This window comes from Taudactylus pleione, unplaced genomic scaffold, assembly GCF_031769625.1.
Source record: "Taudactylus pleione unplaced genomic scaffold, aTauple2 ptg000800l, whole genome shotgun sequence".
NCBI lineage: Eukaryota > Metazoa > Chordata > Amphibia > Anura > Myobatrachidae > Taudactylus > Taudactylus pleione.
In genome coordinates this window covers 996,520-1,014,422 of record NW_028285202.1, presented here as the reverse complement: position 1 = coordinate 1,014,422, position 17,903 = coordinate 996,520, and the positions used below count along the sequence as shown (strand labels likewise).

At 44.1% G+C, this 17,903-nt stretch overlaps 1 protein-coding gene across 1 annotated transcript in view; it reads left to right on the top strand.

Moving 5' to 3' along the window:
• LOC148474913 (NACHT, LRR and PYD domains-containing protein 12-like) overlaps window positions 1-16,832 on the top strand; it is a 54,380-nt gene extending 37,548 nt beyond the window's left edge. The window contains exons 6-13 of the mRNA XM_088457984.1: window positions 262-1,951; window positions 4,210-4,308; window positions 5,620-5,787; window positions 7,937-8,107; window positions 10,002-10,172; window positions 12,316-12,486; window positions 13,510-13,680; window positions 14,955-16,832. Of these exons, the coding sequence (XP_088314110.1) occupies window positions 262-1,951; window positions 4,210-4,308; window positions 5,620-5,787; window positions 7,937-8,107; window positions 10,002-10,172; window positions 12,316-12,486; window positions 13,510-13,680; window positions 14,955-15,123 (2,810 nt within the window). The 3' untranslated portion in view covers window positions 15,124-16,832. The remainder of the gene's footprint in view (window positions 1-261; window positions 1,952-4,209; window positions 4,309-5,619; window positions 5,788-7,936; window positions 8,108-10,001; window positions 10,173-12,315; window positions 12,487-13,509; window positions 13,681-14,954) is intronic.
• The last annotated feature ends 1,071 nt before the right edge of the window (window positions 16,833-17,903 follow it).

Genomic DNA, 17,903 nt, shown 5'->3' with positions numbered 1-17,903 from the left:
GGACAGATTACAGTCCTGCCCACTGTCCCTCATACCAATTTTCAACACTATAAAGTGACTATTACTTGGTAACAAAAACACAGCCACAGATTATTCTTATTTTCTGTCGACGACGCAGTATTTTCATGGAATGACTTTTATATAAAGTACTTGTTGCCCAAAGCCTCACTGAAGCTATGAGCTTTACAATTATCTAAACATATCTCTATGGTTTTTAAGAGTAACTTATTATTAACATATTTACTTTTAAATTCTATACAGACTGCAGAATAAGATACGCGAATGACATGGTACATGAATACCATCGCATTGAAGATAGCAACGCAAGGATTGGGGAGGCTTTCTACATGAAGAAACGATACACCAGCCTTTTACTGGTCAAGAATCATCGGGATGAAGTGGAGAGACAACATGAAATAACATCTACAGGCCAAAAGCATCAACTGATTACGGATAAACGATCTTCCCATAAATATTCCCCAACCAGTATACAAGCTCTATTTCAGCCACTTGATGATGGGATTATTCCCAAGACTGTGGTTCTACAAGGACCTGCTGGGATCGGAAAAACAATGACCTCCCAGAAGATCATGCTGGACTGGGCTTCCGGAAATCTCTATAAAGACAAGTTTCATTTTGCTTTTTATATCAACTGTAGAGAGGTCAATGCCATTGCTTCTGAAATAAGCCTGGCGAGATATTTATCCAGGTTTTGTGGACTGAAATGTTCACCTGATCTGTTGCGGTCAATCTGCGTTGACTCTGAGAGAATACTTTTCATCGTCGATGGGTTTGATGAATTAAAATTGGCTCCGATGAAGGATACGGAAATTTGTGATGATCCGTTTCAGGAGGTCCCCAAAGAAATCCTTCTAAACAGTCTGTTTAGGAAAACGCTGCTTGCAGACAGCTCCCTAATCATTACCACAAGATCATCTTCGTTGATGAAGCTGAAGGGCTTTGTTCAAAGTCCCCGATATGTGGAAATTCTGGGGTTTTCCATGAATCAGCGTGAGGAATATTTCTATCATTTCTTTGAAACCAAAGAACAAGCGGACCTGGCTCTTAGTGCAATTAAGGACAATCCTACTCTGTTCACCTTGTGTGTTGTCCCTATTACTTGTTGGATTATATGTACTGTAATAAAACAACAACTAAGAGGAGAATTACGTGTAATTAAGTCTAGGACAACCACATCCATTTACCTGTTGTACCTAAAGGGTCTAACAAAGTTTCATGGAAGGAACTCTGCCCAGCCTATAGGCACATGTATAAAGAAGCTGTGTTCTTTGGCCAATGAAGGAGTTTGGGACAGGAGAATTATATTTGATGAGTCGGATCTTGTAAGACATGGAATCTCTATGTCGGAGCTGGAGTCTGTGTTTCTGAATGAGAGCATCTTCCAAAGGGACATTGACATCTTTAGCTGCTACAGCTTCATCCACCTGAGTGTGCAGGAGTTTTTCGCTGCTCTCTACTATGTCCTAGATGAAACCCCGGAAACAGTTACGAAAGTGACAGATTTACTGAAGGCTTCAGAAGATCAGGCCCATCTGAAATTAACTCTACGGTTCTTATTTGGCCTTTCCAGTGAAAAACAAATTCAGGAGGCTCAGAGGACCATTGGCTGTCCCATTTCCTTTGGAGAAAAACCCATCTTGGAGGAATGGCTGAAGAGATGTCCATCATACTTCCACAATGAGATACTATGCTGCCTTTATGAGACTCAGGATAGGCACTATGTGGAGAGAATGATATCTCACCTCCTCAATATGCAAATTAAAGGTCTTTACGGAGAAGACAGTGACCAGGAGAACATTGGGTACCGAGCTGTAGCCTACTGCCTGGGGACAAGCACAAGCAAATATACTGTTTCCTTTCATGACTACATAATAGGACCAAATGCTCGGGATGCTATTGCTCCAGCACTTTCTAAGTGTGTAAAACTTTGGTGAGTATTTGCCGTATTACTGAGAACAAGGTTACAGCAGGAGCTTTAGGGGTTTAAGAAGTAAATCAACAGTTTGATGCTAACATTAATGAACTACTATGAAGTATTATTGAGGTTACCACACTTTGTATATGAGAGGTCACAAATAATATTTTGGAGATCTGTAGGAAGATAATTCATCTAATAGAAAGTTGACAGAGTAAAGAGGGATGAGATGAATGAATGAAAATGGAACTTTCCTCCCTATAAAACCGTTATAATGTAGCCGCGCTGGATCAGTGTCAGACATGAATGGAGGAGAGTCGCGGCTTCGTCACGTCATTGGCAGAGATAGAAATGCGCTTTTGAATCTCCCCTTCTCCATGCTTTCAATGAGGGTGTAAACTGTGCTAGATGTACTGCAGGGGAATATTAGCTAAAATACATTTAATATGGAATTGACCTGTAATATAAATTTGAATGTAAATTCGGTCTTATAGGATTCGTCAATTTATACCAAACCAGATCTGAACAAGTTGAGTTTACACGATATAGGGGGCTATTTACTAAGCAGTGTTAGGAGACAGAGTGAAAAGTGATAAGACAGTGATAAGGTGCCAGCCAATCAGCTCCCAACTGTCATCTCACAGCCTTTGTTTGGGAGCTGATTGGCTGGCACCTTATCACTTTCTTATCACTTTTCACTCCTAACACTGCTTAGTAAATAGAACCCATAGTGTTGACAACCAAAATAACCATTTGCTAAACGCCTGGGAATACAGCCACTCAGTAGACTACAGCCACATACTACACGGGTCTCCTCCCAGACATATAGGTGTTAAACACACTAAAGCCAGAAACCCTGATCAATCACACACAAACTCTTCAGAACCACGGTCCTCAAGGCACACTAACAGTCCAGGGTATTAAGGATAGCCATGCTTGAGCACAGGTGACTTAATTAGTACCTCAGTTATTTTGATTTAACCATCTGTGCTCAAGCATGGATATCACTAAAACCTGGCCTGTTAATGTGCCTTGAGGACCGAAGTTAGGAAACACCGCTACAGAGATATGGAAAAAAAATGCTCTTAAACTTTCTGCATGTTGCGAATGGAGTTCTTTACACAACTAGCAAAGTATGGAACCACAATAGGGAGTTTGGAGTCAATGTACTAAGCCTTTGAGAAAGATTAAGTGGATGGAGATAAGGGACCAACCAATCAGCTCCTAACTGTCACTTTAAAGGCTGTGTTTGAAAAATGACAGTTAGGAGCTGATTGGTTGGTACTTTATCTGCTTAGTAGATAGACCCCCCTATAGTAACAGTGCTGTGTCTTCTGTGAGCCATGGATTAGGGCTGGAGTGTGTGTTTGCGTAGTAGCCAGTGGTACTTGTGTCTCTTCGACTGGTTAACTGTGATTACCGTAATATAACGTTGTCTTGGAGGACTGGATCATGTCATTTGTATTGGATTAGTAGTCTACTAGTTAGCCTAATGCAGTGTGGTTTATTATAGCGCAGATAACGGAGCTCTATATCTTAAGTGTATGTGAGGTGAACATTATAAAAGTATAAACATATGTATGACTGCAATTTGTGATCCGGTGTATAATTATTAGTTGTGTGATCTTGGATGTTAACGGTTGATCTCTTTAATGAAGATGGAATAGGTAATGTAACAAGTGGGGGTACTAATTACCCAAGCCTGGCTGCGGGGCACAGTGGGAGTCAGGGCCAGCCGCTGAGGAGCAAAAATGTCCCCCTTGACAAACGCCTTTTGAATGGCAATTTTTTTTTTTTAGTGTGTACAGGGTGTGGCCACACATCTCAGATTTGGCCATGCCCCCTCCATACCCGTGCCTCATGGATGTCTCAATGGCCCTGGTAACAAGATTGCGGTATTGCTTTGTGGTATACAAATAGCAATATTCCCTTCCCTATCCTATAAGTCTTAAGGGGTCCATACATCTGTGACGGATTGCAGCAATTCCCCGTTCTGCCGATGTCGGGGTCGTGCAATAGTGAATATTCAACATGTTGAAAAATCTCGATTCCCCGACCAGTAAAATGGTCAGAATCAGCAAGATGGGGATTTTTAACATATTGAATTTTACCCATCCGCCAACAGAATCCTGATCATTGATGTCCCTGGTTTCGGTTTCCGCTCGGCTGATCGGGTCGGCGCGTGCAGAATGAGAATTGCGGCTCGGGTGCATTGAGGCCTTTCATCTGAACATGTGATTTCCTGAAGTAAATCTTCTTTGTGTTCTCGGCAGTTTCACCGGATGCAGATTTCCCGATAAAGAGGAAGACGGATTCGAGACAGGATCCAACTTTTCCGGGTTGTTTAAACACTGTCAGATTGAGGAACTGGAGTAAGTAGATGATATTGTAGAACAAGATGAACGAAGAACCTTTCACAGTAGGTCTAGTAACCTGGGGCCTGGTTGGATTTTTTTTCATGCTCACGCTTCTATGTCTTACTGTGTATGTGTCCAGATACTTATATTTAAATGTGACCCCAGCGGCCTATAAACCTCTGCCCACAGATCAGAGCCTTGTGTTATTTATCACAACCCACATTTTTAAAACGGAATATAATATTTTTGCTTAAATTGGCAACGTGAAAATAAGGTGCGGTTGCCCCGGTTGTGGCAGAGGGAAGTACCCTAACCTGCAGCTAATGTTCCGGCGATTGTGACTAATATTTCAGTATGCGGCTAGTGTCACAAAACTGTGGTTGCATCGGGTTGTCCATAACCCGTCACCCTAAAGTCACCATTTCACTTGCCGACATTTACATTCATTGTGATCACGTCGACAACTCTGTCGATATATAGACCCCATCCCATTTTGTCTGTCGTTATAGCATATGACGGCTTTGACTTATTGATTCTTCTAAAAGACTTATCTTGGTTCTCCAAGTGCTAGATTGCTCTGCCATGCAGGCACTGCTGAGACTTACCGTTCGTACAAGACAAAATGGTTCTTCTGTCTATTAAGTATTTATTATCCACATACCCACCGGCACCTGAGTATGGGGAAGAGCTTCAGTGCTATTGGCACCAGGGCTGGTTATACACAAGAAGGGGTCCTGCACGATTTTTGCAGGTCCGACCCACCTGGGAAAACCAGCTCTGGTGATAACTGGCCTGGTGATTCGTGAGGACCAGGGCTGGTTAAGAAGTGGGGACGGGGACCTCCACTCATTTTTTTCTTCTTTCACTTTTCTTTTTCAACACGCAGATTTAGGGTGACAAGTCTCCACCTACTTCTTACACTGTGCAAGGGGGTGAGTCCAACTTTCTCCCTGCATGGAAACCATTATCGTTCCAACCGATTTGGTGAAGTCCAACATGTTTGATCTTGCCAACGAGTTCGAACAACTGTTTCGGGCTGGAGTTTGGCAGCATCGGTCCAACTAGTTGGAACGATAATCGGGCAACGTGTGGCCAGCATGACACTAGGGCCTGTTAGTGCTGCATTTTCCAGCATGTCCGGTAATGATCAGAGCAACTTCCGTCTAATTCTAATTGAATATCATCGTCGGCGACATATATCTATAGCGCAATGATAACGATTTTATCTACGTTACACACTTGTCCTTTCAGATAATGACTCCACGCTGCGCGTTAGGGTGGAAATGGTGAGAACTTAACTAATGTAGATCCCTCATGTTTTATCAGGATACATAACTGTGATCTGACCTCCTCCTGCTGTGATAACCTCCGCTCCGTCACTACTACAAACCGGTCGCTGGTGAAACTGGAACTGACCTGGAATAATCTGGAGGGGGGAGTGAAGCTTCTGTGTGACGGACTAAGACACCAGGATTGTACCCTACAAACACTTGTGTAAGAACGATCTTTGTGTTCACATGACTGTACACAGGGCCTCATTAGGAGATGGCCACTAATGCCACCGCCGCTGCCTTTGTACGCAGTGGATGTGTGAAAGTATGCAATGCCGCAGACGCAGGGGACAGTGCTTAAAGTGGTCGTAGAGAAGTGTTGGAAGAGCTTTTCACAGCGCATGCACCAAAAAAGGGGGCGTGGTCTCAGAAGAAAGTGGCGCGGTCACACAATAGTATTCCCAAATCAAATTATGCCACACAGTAGCACAGTCTTATTCACATTACACCACATAGTAGTGTCCCTTATTCATGTTATGACACACAGCAATGCCAGTTTTACACAATAGCCACAGTAGTAGTGCCTCTAAAACACAAACTGCCCACAGTAGTAGTGCCCCTTATACAATGCCCACAGTAGTATTGCCTCTTACACATAATGCCCACAGCAGTAGTGCCCCTTACACATAATGCCCACAGCAGTAGTGCCCCTTATGCAGTGCCCATAGTGGTAGTGCCCCTTATGCAGTACCCACAGTTGTAGTGCCCCTTATGTAGTGTCCACAGTGGTGGTGCCCCCAGTAGTAGTGCCACTTATGTAGTGCCCACAGTGGTAGTGCCCCTTATGCAGAGCCCACAGTGGTGGTGCACCTTATGCAGTTCCCCCAGGAGTGGTGCCCCTTATGCAGTGTCCCCATGCAATGCATCCATTAGTAATTCCCACTGTAGTAATGTCCCCTGTGGTAGTGCCCCAGTGGTAATGCCCCCTGTAGTAGTAATGCCCATTGCAGTAAAGCCCCCTGCAGACGTAATCCCCCCATAGTAATGACCCCTTTAAAAGTAAAACCCCTTTAGAAATAATGCCCCCTGCAATAATGCCCCCTTTAGAAACAATGCCCCCAATAGTAATGCCCCTTGCAGTAATGCCCCCGGTAATAGTGCCGCGCACACACACACAAAAAAAACTTACTCTAAGCCCCGCTCCTGCGTCCGTGGCCGTCCAACTGCTGCTCCTCGGAACTATAACTAACTTAGGGTCTGATTCAGAACCGCTCGCGAGCGCTATGCGCTCGCCAGCGGGTTGATGGTGGCCCAGTGCGCATGCGCACAACGGAGCTGGCTCCGTCGTGCGCTTGCGCCAGACCCGGCAAGCGACAGCCAAACAGTCGCTCCGGGTCTCGTAACAAAGGGGGCGTGCTGTCGATGTTGACAGCATGCCCCCTTTGGTGGGCGGGCCGGGGGGGTGGCTGCCCAGACGGAGACGTTCCCATGGGAACGCCTACCGTTTGGAGCCGGCCCCACTGACATCACAAGTGATGTCAGTGGGTGTGCTTCCAGCTCTGTTAGAGCCGAAAGCACTCTAGGGCTTGCGGCAACGAGACCCTACCACAAGGGTCTCGTCGCAAGCACGATGGTTGCGATGGTCTTGACCCACAGCTATGCGAGCGACCAGGAGGCCGCTCTAAAAAAGAGAAGGACGGCCCTGATTCAGAGCGAGCGCTCTGTCAGAGCATCCGGCTCTGAATCAGGGCCTTAGTATGAACCATCTCTTCAGCGCATCTCGAGTAGGTGATTTGCAGAGCAAACTGCCCTTTCAGCATGCCCATTTGATGGTGGGTATTGAGGGCTGTTTGCCTTGAGGGTGATGGCACATTGAGATGTGAAGTTCTTGTGGGAAGCCATGTACCGAGAAGACTCTCTTTAGCTTATTGATGACTGGGGTGCTTGTAAATAGTCCACCTCAAACCATCCAGAGTACCAATCCACTAATACAAGGTGCTCTTTACCCCTCCAATCAAAGATGTCAGCTGCAACAATGGACCAGGAAAGATCAGGAACTTCATGGAGAGTGAGATGTTCCTTGGCTTGATGAGCACAAAGTGGGATTGCAAGGAGCACAAGCAGCCATGACACGGTCTAGGTCAGCCAACATGGAAGGCCAGAAGAGGACCTCTTTTGCCCTGTGCCCTCATCTATACTAAGTAATTCGATAACAGAATTATCAGTGACCTTCACATACAGACCAATAGCTGAAATATACACATGTAACTGTAACTACTTTACGTCATTTTATACTTTCAGTTGTGACGTCATTCTGTGCGTGAAGCTGGAAATTATGAATCATGAATTAACCCAGATCCCTCTTCCATCAGGTTACGGGATTGTGAACTGACCTCCTCCTGCTGTGATGACCTCCACTCTCTCATTATTACAAAGCACTCTCTGATCTCACTGGACCTATCGTGGAATAACCTGCTGGACTGCGGTATAACATTTCTGTGCGACGGTCTGAGACACCCGGACTGCGCCCTGCAGGAACTTAGGTGAGCGCTGTCTTAGCACTTACATAACTATTCAGTCAGTGCAAGGCAGGAGAACATAGTACAACATAGTACAACATACCGTGGGCCGCACAAAGGAAAAATAAACATTTGCTTTGTTTACAAATGTGGAGATGTTGCTCGTAGTTACCAATAAAAAATCTAGCTAAAATTTTAAGAGAGAGAAATAGGTGAGATGTAGAGAGATGAGGGCAGAAAAAAAGTCAGGGAACTTCCCCATAAGACAGTAATTACTCAACCTTTAAACTAAGGTTTCAGTTTTATAAAACTTTCTTCCGGGATCCCTGAAGAAAGTCTTATTAAACTGAAAACTTGAACTAAAGGTTAAGTGATTACTATCTTGTGGAGGAGTCTTGTAAGTGCCATCTGAAGGTGAGGTATGTTATGCTACAACTTGGGAAAGGAACCAAGGCAATAATTGGTTTCTTCTCAAGAGGAGTGCTAGACATTGGACGTTCTATGCAGTATATATAAAGGTGTCTCTTAATTGCTGTGCTTTGGGGAAGTCATGTCTCTGTAAACCTTTGGAAAAATAGTCCCTAACCCATATAAAAAATATATCTTATGTGTAAAATCTGTGCGATTTCTCTAGGATTGGCAAGATGGGAAGACATTGATACAGTTGCCCATCTTAAGATATATTGCAATTTGTGGAACTAACATTCCCTGTCTTTACATAGAAGACAGTTTAGGGTGTTCTAGGTGATTCTTCATTTAAATAATGATATCTCGTCCCTCTAACACTGCAGATAATTAGAGTTCTGTGGATTAATGACTTTTGTTTATATAAAGAAACCTATACACACTCAGTGCCACTTTCACGTTAACACAAATATCCCATCACTCAACCATGTGCCAGTATCTCTAAAAGAATTCAGTCATGGTCAAGAGGTTAAGTTGCTGTTCAGACCACACACCAAAATGGGAAACTAATATGCTCCAAGTGACTTAAACCATGGAATGATTGTTGGTGCCAGATGGAGTGGACAGGCTGCTTTTTATATTTCAGAAATTGCTAATCTCCTGGGATCTTCACACACAACAGTCTCTTGCATTTACAGAGAATGATGAACACAACCGCAATCTTGCTTTACGTGGCAGTTCTATGTGTTCCAGTGAGTGACAGTTCTAAGAGAGAAAATACCTTGTTTGTGAAAAAGGACAGGTAGAGAGAGGCTGAGTAACCCAAATAACCATGCAATACAAGTATATTGAAAAAATTCAGCAAGTTGAACCTGCAACTCAGGGATGTGCGGTCAGGTGAGGCAGGAGAGGCAGAGCCTTCCCTGTCATACTTGGGTATACTCCAGAGTTTTGACTATAAATCTTACAAGAAAAATGTAAAGAAAATATTATAAATATCTTCTTTGCATTATTCCAATAATTTTTATAGTCAAAACTCTGGAGTAAAAATGGTATGGCAGGTGAGGCACTGCCTCCCCTGTCTACATTTCTGCACATCCCTGATCAAAATGCACCAAATTTCCAGCACTATATACTGCTGCACCTTTGTATAATGCCCACATGAACCTTTGGTTCATATATGTATCTGTAAATCTGGCTGTGATACTAGCCAGTGCCTCCCCAGCCATTTACCTCACCGCACGTCAACTGCAATACATGGAATGTAATTAGATCTGGATCTGTACGGTATTATAAGACCACATGACCTTTTTACTGATAAATATTCTAACAAAACCGGGGTGCAATTTCATCTACCGTCATCTGTACTCAGCAAATCAATAACATTATCAGTTACAAACACTTACAGCTGATACCTACATCCACTTATCAACTACATTTTTACTCTGTCAGTGATGACGTCAGGCTGAGTGTGAGGCTGGAAATGATAAGAAATGACCTCATCTCTCATCAGGTTACAGAGCTGCGATCTGACCTCCTCCTGCTGTGATGATCTCCGCTCTGTGATCGCTACAAACCGCTCTCTGATCACACTGGACCTGTCCGAGAACAATCTGCAGGACGAGGGAATGAGACTTCTGTGTCAGGGACTGAGACACCCGGACTGTACTGTACAAGTACTTCGGTAAGAGCTGTCTTAGTATTTATATCACTGTGCTCTCCGTATAAGACATAGATCAGCATTCCTGTCATGCCCATGTACATTGGAGAACTTCTACTCCATCTTGTACCCAAGGTTTTGGGTAGAGCATTACAGTTACATCTCCACTTCCTATAAAATGAAGTTTCTCCCTAGCGACCATTGCCCATTAGTAGTCTTACTTCTGGCTCAAAGATGAGGTGGTTCGTTTGAATCCACCACAGTGCCTGGAAGAATTTATGGATTATTATATTATTATCTGCTCTCGGCTGTCAGAGCAGCACAAACAAAATGGGCAAGAGTCAGCGCCCTACACTCCCATCCAGCTCACTCCTTGTAACTAAGCATTCTCCATCCAGACCAGAAGTTCTAAAATTAAAACCTATGCAGAATGGTGGAATGCGTGGGTTACTAACTGTACAGGAAAAGTCTCACAGAAGAGAGTTACACCTATGTAAGTATTGTACTAGCTCTAATCATTTTACAGTGGAATGTCTGCTCCATAAGAAGAATCCAAAAGTTGTGAAAAACTCCAGGTCCCAGGCTCCTTGCAGAGGGTGTATCCATGCTGGTTGTCTACATTCTCCTATTCACTATCAATGAAATATTATTAATCTGTTGATATTGTGAATCAGCTCCCTGCAATTTCAAGTATGGGTTGATAATTTAGGCTTCAAGACCATTGCTTTGTTGGATTCCAGTTCTATGTGTGATTATATGATCAGTGTACGCTAGCAATGTAGTCGTGTTGTCAGTTCTATGTGCTATAATTATATGGTCAAGAAGCACACTTTGAGCGAAAAAGACGCTCGGCAAGGCCAAGTCGCCTGGGGCGCTAAGAGGGTCTATTTGGCGCAACTGAAGCAAGAGAAAGAAAGGACACACCTGTAGGGTAATAAATCCTTCTCTACCTACACAGCTGGGAAAATAGAAAGCTAGATACAGATTCAATTACTTACCATGTAATATCTACTATGCTGACAGTCAATGATGGTGCAACCTGTAATATATGGGGTGAGTGTAAAACTTAGCAAGACAATAGATAATGGTAAGTCTACTACGATTGGTGTGGTTTGAAAACCAGCCAATGAGGTTGGGTGTAACATCATTCTGATACAAATATGGGTTGAAGACAGCAGATTACAAGTCTTGATTGGTGAATGCTCAGGCAAATATCACATTATATATTATTATATTATATATCATATTATATTTGTATGTCCTTACTACATTTATACATTTTACATATGTGGCTGAATGCTTTTAAGGATGTTCTCTCAGTTGGATATACACTTTATTTGATTCTAAAGGGATTAATAATAAAAACACTTGCAGTTTATGTAAAGTCATTCTGAGGCCACGCAGGGCCGGATTATGAGACGCCCGCTATGTCGACATTGGACCCCATTAAGCAATTTTTTGCTTCTGTGTTTGCGTCTAGGTCACATTGCGCATTGCGTCCAGAGTCGCAGCTAGGATTAAGACGTATGGTCACAGAATTGCGTTACAGATGTATCGGACGTTCCTGGGTGGCGGCTAAGCGGAAGCATGGAGATTGTCTGTCTCATGGGTGGGTTATGGAAGTGACGCGGGCGTGTCGGTGACGTGGTTCCCAACTCAGATGCGTAATTGTTCACATTGGGAGCCATACTCTGATGGAAAGTCTGCCCCTACCTACGATGGTGCAGCTGATAGTTGCGCCTAAAAATTCACCAAGTGCAATTGTTACGTCTAAAGACCCTGTAAGAGAGGGTCTCAGACCTAGCTCATTCAGATGCACGCTAGTAAACCAGTGGACAGGTTGATACTAGTATTAGCATAGAGTCGCAGGCACGACTACAGCAAAAATGCTAAAGCGGTCGTATCAGTCCCATAATCTTTTATGGATAAGCACTCTAAGAGATTATCCAGCCATACATCCACCTACCATTATCTATATGCAGTATGTCAATAACATTCAGAGTAACAAATACTATAAATATGCATAAATATACACAAATAATTGAAATATACAGTGACAACTGTATCTACGTGATACAGATTTATTGTTTCAATTACGACGTCAGGCTAAGTGTGAGGCTGGAAATGATATGAAATTACCTAATGCAGATCCTGCATCTCTCATCAGGTTAGAGAACTGTGATCTGACCTTCTCCTGCTGTGATGAACTCCGCTCTGTTATTGCTACACACCGGTCTTTCATACGACTGGACCTGTCAAATAATGATCTGCAGGACTCGGGAATTCAACTTTTGTGTGAGGGACTAAGACATCCAGACTGTACCCTGCAAGAAATTTGGTAAGATCTGACATAGACGGCACAAGGCAAAGTCATAGAAACATTCTATTCATGTTTGGTGTGTAATGTAACACCCCAACAGGATACCAGCTGATGCACCAGAGAGGTAGAAAAGATCACCCCAGGCACGAATAATTATATCTTTTTGTAACGTAGTGTCAATTGAATAGCTCCGGGAACTCCTTCCCGCCACTATTCACCTTGCGTTGAATTGAATCGCCCCCTACGTTTGTCTGTTATAAGTATACTGTAGGTCAAAACAACGAACTAAAAATAAATTAATGTCATAAACCTTGTAATATGCTGTGATGCCTTGTGTACCCCGATTTAGAAGCACTGTGCATTTTTCAAAGCCGCCAAGTCTTCATCATTTCAGCCGCTCGATTTAAAGGGGCAATTATATTCAGTACAGAGCAAGCCTGGTATGGACTAGATATTGCAAATGAATATAATTGCTCATTTAAATTCAGCAGCCCAGACAGCTGCAGTTGCTTTGAAAGGCTCTGCTTAGATTTATTCCAGTGTTCATCTACACATCCGCCCACCCTCATTCATCCTGAATAAATCTATGACCTTTTCAGCAGAGCCGTAACTAGACTTTTTCGTGCCCTGTGCCAGAGAGAGCTTTGGCACTCCCCCTCCCCCATTTTTTAAATAGGCACATCAGATAGTTCAACTGAAAAAGGGCGATGGCCTCATGGGGAAGGGCCAGGGAAGAGATAGGGGAGGCCAGAAGATGCTGGGGATAAACGAGGAGGAAGCAACAAGTGAGAATAATAATAAACAGGAAGATTGACAGGCCCCAACAGCGTCCCCTGCCCTGCTGTGCCCTGTGCCTTGGCACAGGTTGCACCGTCCTAGTTACGGCCCTGCTTTTCAGTGATGTGTACCTACAGCCTAACAACTGAAATGTGCACCAACAATTGTAACTGCTTTATACTTTTTATTCTTTCAGGTTATGACTTTTCTGAGTGCGTAAGTTTAAAAATGCTGAGAAATGACCTAATCCTTATCTTCCATTAGTTTATGTGGCTGTGGTCTGACCTCATCCTGTTGCGATGATCTCCGCTGCGTTATCCTTACCCACCGGTCTCTGATCTCGCTGAATCTGTCAGTGAACGACCTGCAGGACTGTGGAATGAGACTTCTGTGTGAGGGATTTAGACACCCGGACTGCATCTTACAAGATCTTGCGTAAGAACTGTCTTTGTATTTTTAACTATCCCTTTGGGTATCAGACATACAGAAGTGTCCTCATGCACTATTGCCGCAGTCGCGCCAAAACATCCCTCCATGTGATTTGCGCTAAGAGGCTTTTTTGCTCATATGTGTTGGACGCAACTGGCTGCTGCAAAACTGCTTAATGAAACTGATTAATTTGATATACGACACTTGTATAGCACCTGTGTGCGAATGAGTCTTAATCTGTCATGATGCAGCGGCCACAGCTGTTTTTCACGCCATGGTCTGTTGTGTGTGAACAAGACAAATTGGCAGCACAAATTTTACTTGGTAGTCTGCTATTTTGGGGTTATCCTCTTGGATGGTGTCACCCAGTGCGGCCTCACCCTCCTACCTAGTGACGCCACTATGTAAAGAAAATTATTTGTAATATCTCAGATGCATTAGGGTGCCGAGCCATTCCCATCTACCAGAAGACCTCTCTGGTTAGATTTTATTTTTTATTAAAAAGATCTTGGCACCGTATTGCTATCATTGGTAAAATTACCATGTGCTGATTGTCTTTTTGTTTGTTTGTTTTGCACATACTTTATGTTGTTATACATTAAAAACCAGCTAAAAAACACACAAAACACAATTTTTTTTTTCTTTGTGGTTTGGTTCAATAAAGAAATTCCTAACTTTGATATATGCTTTATTCAAATTTAAAGTGGAATATAATAGAAGCGTCGGAAATTCGAGGAAAGTCATTCAGAGGACTTTATAAGTTATTCTGAGACCAAATTACCTTTTTCTGATCAATGCCCTAATGCTGGGTACACCCTAATGATTTGTGTACCCAGCGATGGCACGGTATATCGTGCGGTCTGTACACATTGCACGATCTGGTGCATGACCACCCAATAGATATCGTTCCCCCGTCGCATCCAGAAGCATGCTGTTATACCCTGGATTTTCAGGTTGGTCTCACACTACATTCAGATCTGAAGATATGATGAACGTTGTGCGCAATAGTGCGTACACACCGGACGATTTGTCGTTCCGATTCGCCTCAAAACAACAAATCGTCCAATATATCGTCTGGTGGGTACCCAGCTTAAGGAGACATTATCCCTCCACACATCCACCTACCCTCCTCTATATTCAGTAACCACATTATCAGTTACATACACCTACAGTATAAAATAAATATATAACATTTATCTACAATATATGGTGTTATTCTTGGTTATAAAATCAGGAAGTGATGAGAAATTACCTAACCCAGATCCCTTATTTCCCATCAGGCTCTGGGGCTGCGGCCTGACCTTATCCTGCTGTGATGATCTCCGCTCTGCTCTTACTACAAACCGCTCCCTGACCAGACTGGACCTGAGGGGGAACATGTTGGAGGAGGCTGAAGTAATACTAGCGGAGGTTGTGAGGCCACCCCTGGAGCTTGTGTTGCACGACTGAGCGTCATTCGTTAAACGTGTTCTATGCAAAAGTGTACTTATACTGAACGTGTTACATCAGTAGTTCCCAAGCTTTCTTGAATCACAGCACGCTAGAGTATGAGCAGAATTTTTGCGGCACCCCTATGCCCAAAGTTACTTATTAAGAAAATCAGCAAAAATTATTATATTAAGTTAGTTGTGCTCGCCGGTCACCCTTAGGTGCTATTATGTGATGGTGGGCAGGGTTGTGCTTCTATATGCCACATATTTCATGATTGCCAGCCACCGGCAATGGTTTTGCCTATCACATTTGACCATAAATAATTTGATTTGATTCTGGACCACCAACTCATGGCACATTATGAGGGGAACAGTTCCCAAAAAAGGGGTTTATGTATTGAGCGGTGAAAAGCCTGCAGAAATGGAGCAGTGAAGAAGTTGCTCACAGCAACCAATCAGCTTTGAAGTAGCATGTATCAAGTACAGTGTATAAAATAATAGGTAGGAGCTGATTGGTTTGCTTGTGGGCAACTTCTCCACTGGTCCATTTCTCCACGCTTTTCACTGATTGATACATAAACCCCTTGGTTTCATATGGTAGTTCAAGTCCAATTCCAAATAGAACACATTTGGGTTCTTTAAATGAAAGTGTTTCCAATAATAATCAAATAGCGTAGCAGACCTAGGAATATGTTATCTCAATGCTTCTTCTGCTATGATGACTTAGGACCTCATTCAGAGCTGGTCGCACAGAGCGTGCGGTCGGTCTGAATGAGGGGAGGACATCTTGAATTTTCAAGACGTCCTCCTTTGCGGTGGTAAGGCTGTGGGCTAACACCCACAGCCTTACGACCGCCCAAGGTGATGGTCACGATGGTCAAGACCATCGCGACCATTGGGGCTTACGACGAGACCCTAGGGTAGGGTCTCCCTTGTCATAAGCCCCGGAGAGCTTTCGGCTCTGTCTGAGCCGGAAGCTCTCCACTGACATCACTAGTGATGTCAGTGGGGCCGCCCCTAAACGGTAGGCGTTCCCATGGGAACGCCCCCGTTTGGGCTGCCACCCCCCCGGCCCGCTTTCCAAAAGGGGCGAGCTGTCAATCAACATCGACAGCTCGCCCCCTTTGGATGGAGACCCGCTACGACCGGCGCTGTCGGTCGTAGCGGGTCTCACGCATGCGCACGACGGCGCCATCGTGCGCATGCTCTGTGGGGGGCCATCAACCCAGTCCGAGCGCATCGGCGCTAACGACCGGGTCTGAATGACCCCCTTAATCTTAGGTAGTCTGTTAATGGCTCTAAACAGCTAATTGGGTATTTTAAATGAACAGTACCTCTCATCATGTTGACTTCATGCCAATCCGGAAGCCACTTCACTTGGGTCTGAAATTTTTCAGTAAGCATAGCACATCAATTGCCATCAAAGCTGTGCCAATGGACAACCGTCTTAGAATTGTACTGCATGACATTCCCCCAAACTGACGCGTTTCGTCTTCTTGTTTAGTCATAGTAGTTAATATCACTCCCAGTTAACTATCTGGAGACCTTCCTCTCATATGTCACTCCACTCAATAATTAAGTAGCAGCCAAAAGCTGTTGTAGTATTCCTGTGTATTATAGAAAGCTCTATTATTTGAAATTAAGCAATCAAAGCCAGTTCTCACTAGTATACTGCGACAAGTATCACTGTTACATTGCAAATTGAAACAACGATACAATAAAATACAAATTATTTGGAGACCATCTACTAAAAGATGGTTTTTCCCTATGGATTGTACCCGTATCACCTTTATAACCACTGTATCTATCTAAAAAATGTCTAGAGAGGCAGTGCGAGAGAACGCCATCTCTCTATTTCTCTTGGGTTCCCTAAACCTTCTCTTTTAAAGTCATTGGATGAGGTAAAACGCGTTGGTTAAGACCTCACATTACACACCCTGCTCAACTATACACCGCGGTGAGGAAACTACAGCTGGCAACATTTTATATCAGGCGTCTGCTCATTACTTTTTCCTGATTTACTTTTACACTTTGCTATTAATGCTCAATTGTTCATTAAAATGTGCCTATACATTACTTTATTTGCTGTATCCTGGTCAGATTTATTTGATCTGAATAAAGTAATCATTTTGTTTTGTTATTACATTAGTCGGTGCACTACTTTATCTGCTACCCGCACCCACATTAGAAGGAGCCAGGGGAAGCAGCACCTACAGAGACCAGCGAAACGCGTTTCCACAACAAGCAGTGAGTTACACTATCTCACCCAATATCAGCACAAAGAGGCCCTGATTCAGACCCGGTCGCTCTGACAGAGCGCTCGCTCTGAATCAGGGCCGGGCTTTTATTTTTTATAACGGCCTCCTGGCCGCTTGCATAGCTGTGGGTGACCATCCACAGCTACAGCGAGCGGCCATGATGGTCGCGATGGTCAAGACCATCACGACCATCGGGCTTGCGACAAGACCCTTGTGGTAGGGTCTCGTGGCCGCAAGCCCCAGAAAGCTTTCGGCTCTAACAGAACCGGAAGCTCTCCACTGACATCACTTGTGATGTCAGTGGGGCCACCCCCAAACGACAGGCGTTCTCATGGGAACGCCTCCATTTGTGCAGCCACCCCCCCGGCCCGCCCACCAAAGGGGGCGAGCTGTCACTCAACATTGACAGCTCGCCCCCTTTGTTGCAAGACCCGGAACGACGGAGTGCCCGTCGCTATCCGGGTCTCGCGCATGCGCACGACGGAGCCGGCTCCGTCGTGCGCATGCGCTCTGGGCCACCATCGACCCGTTTGTGAGCGCT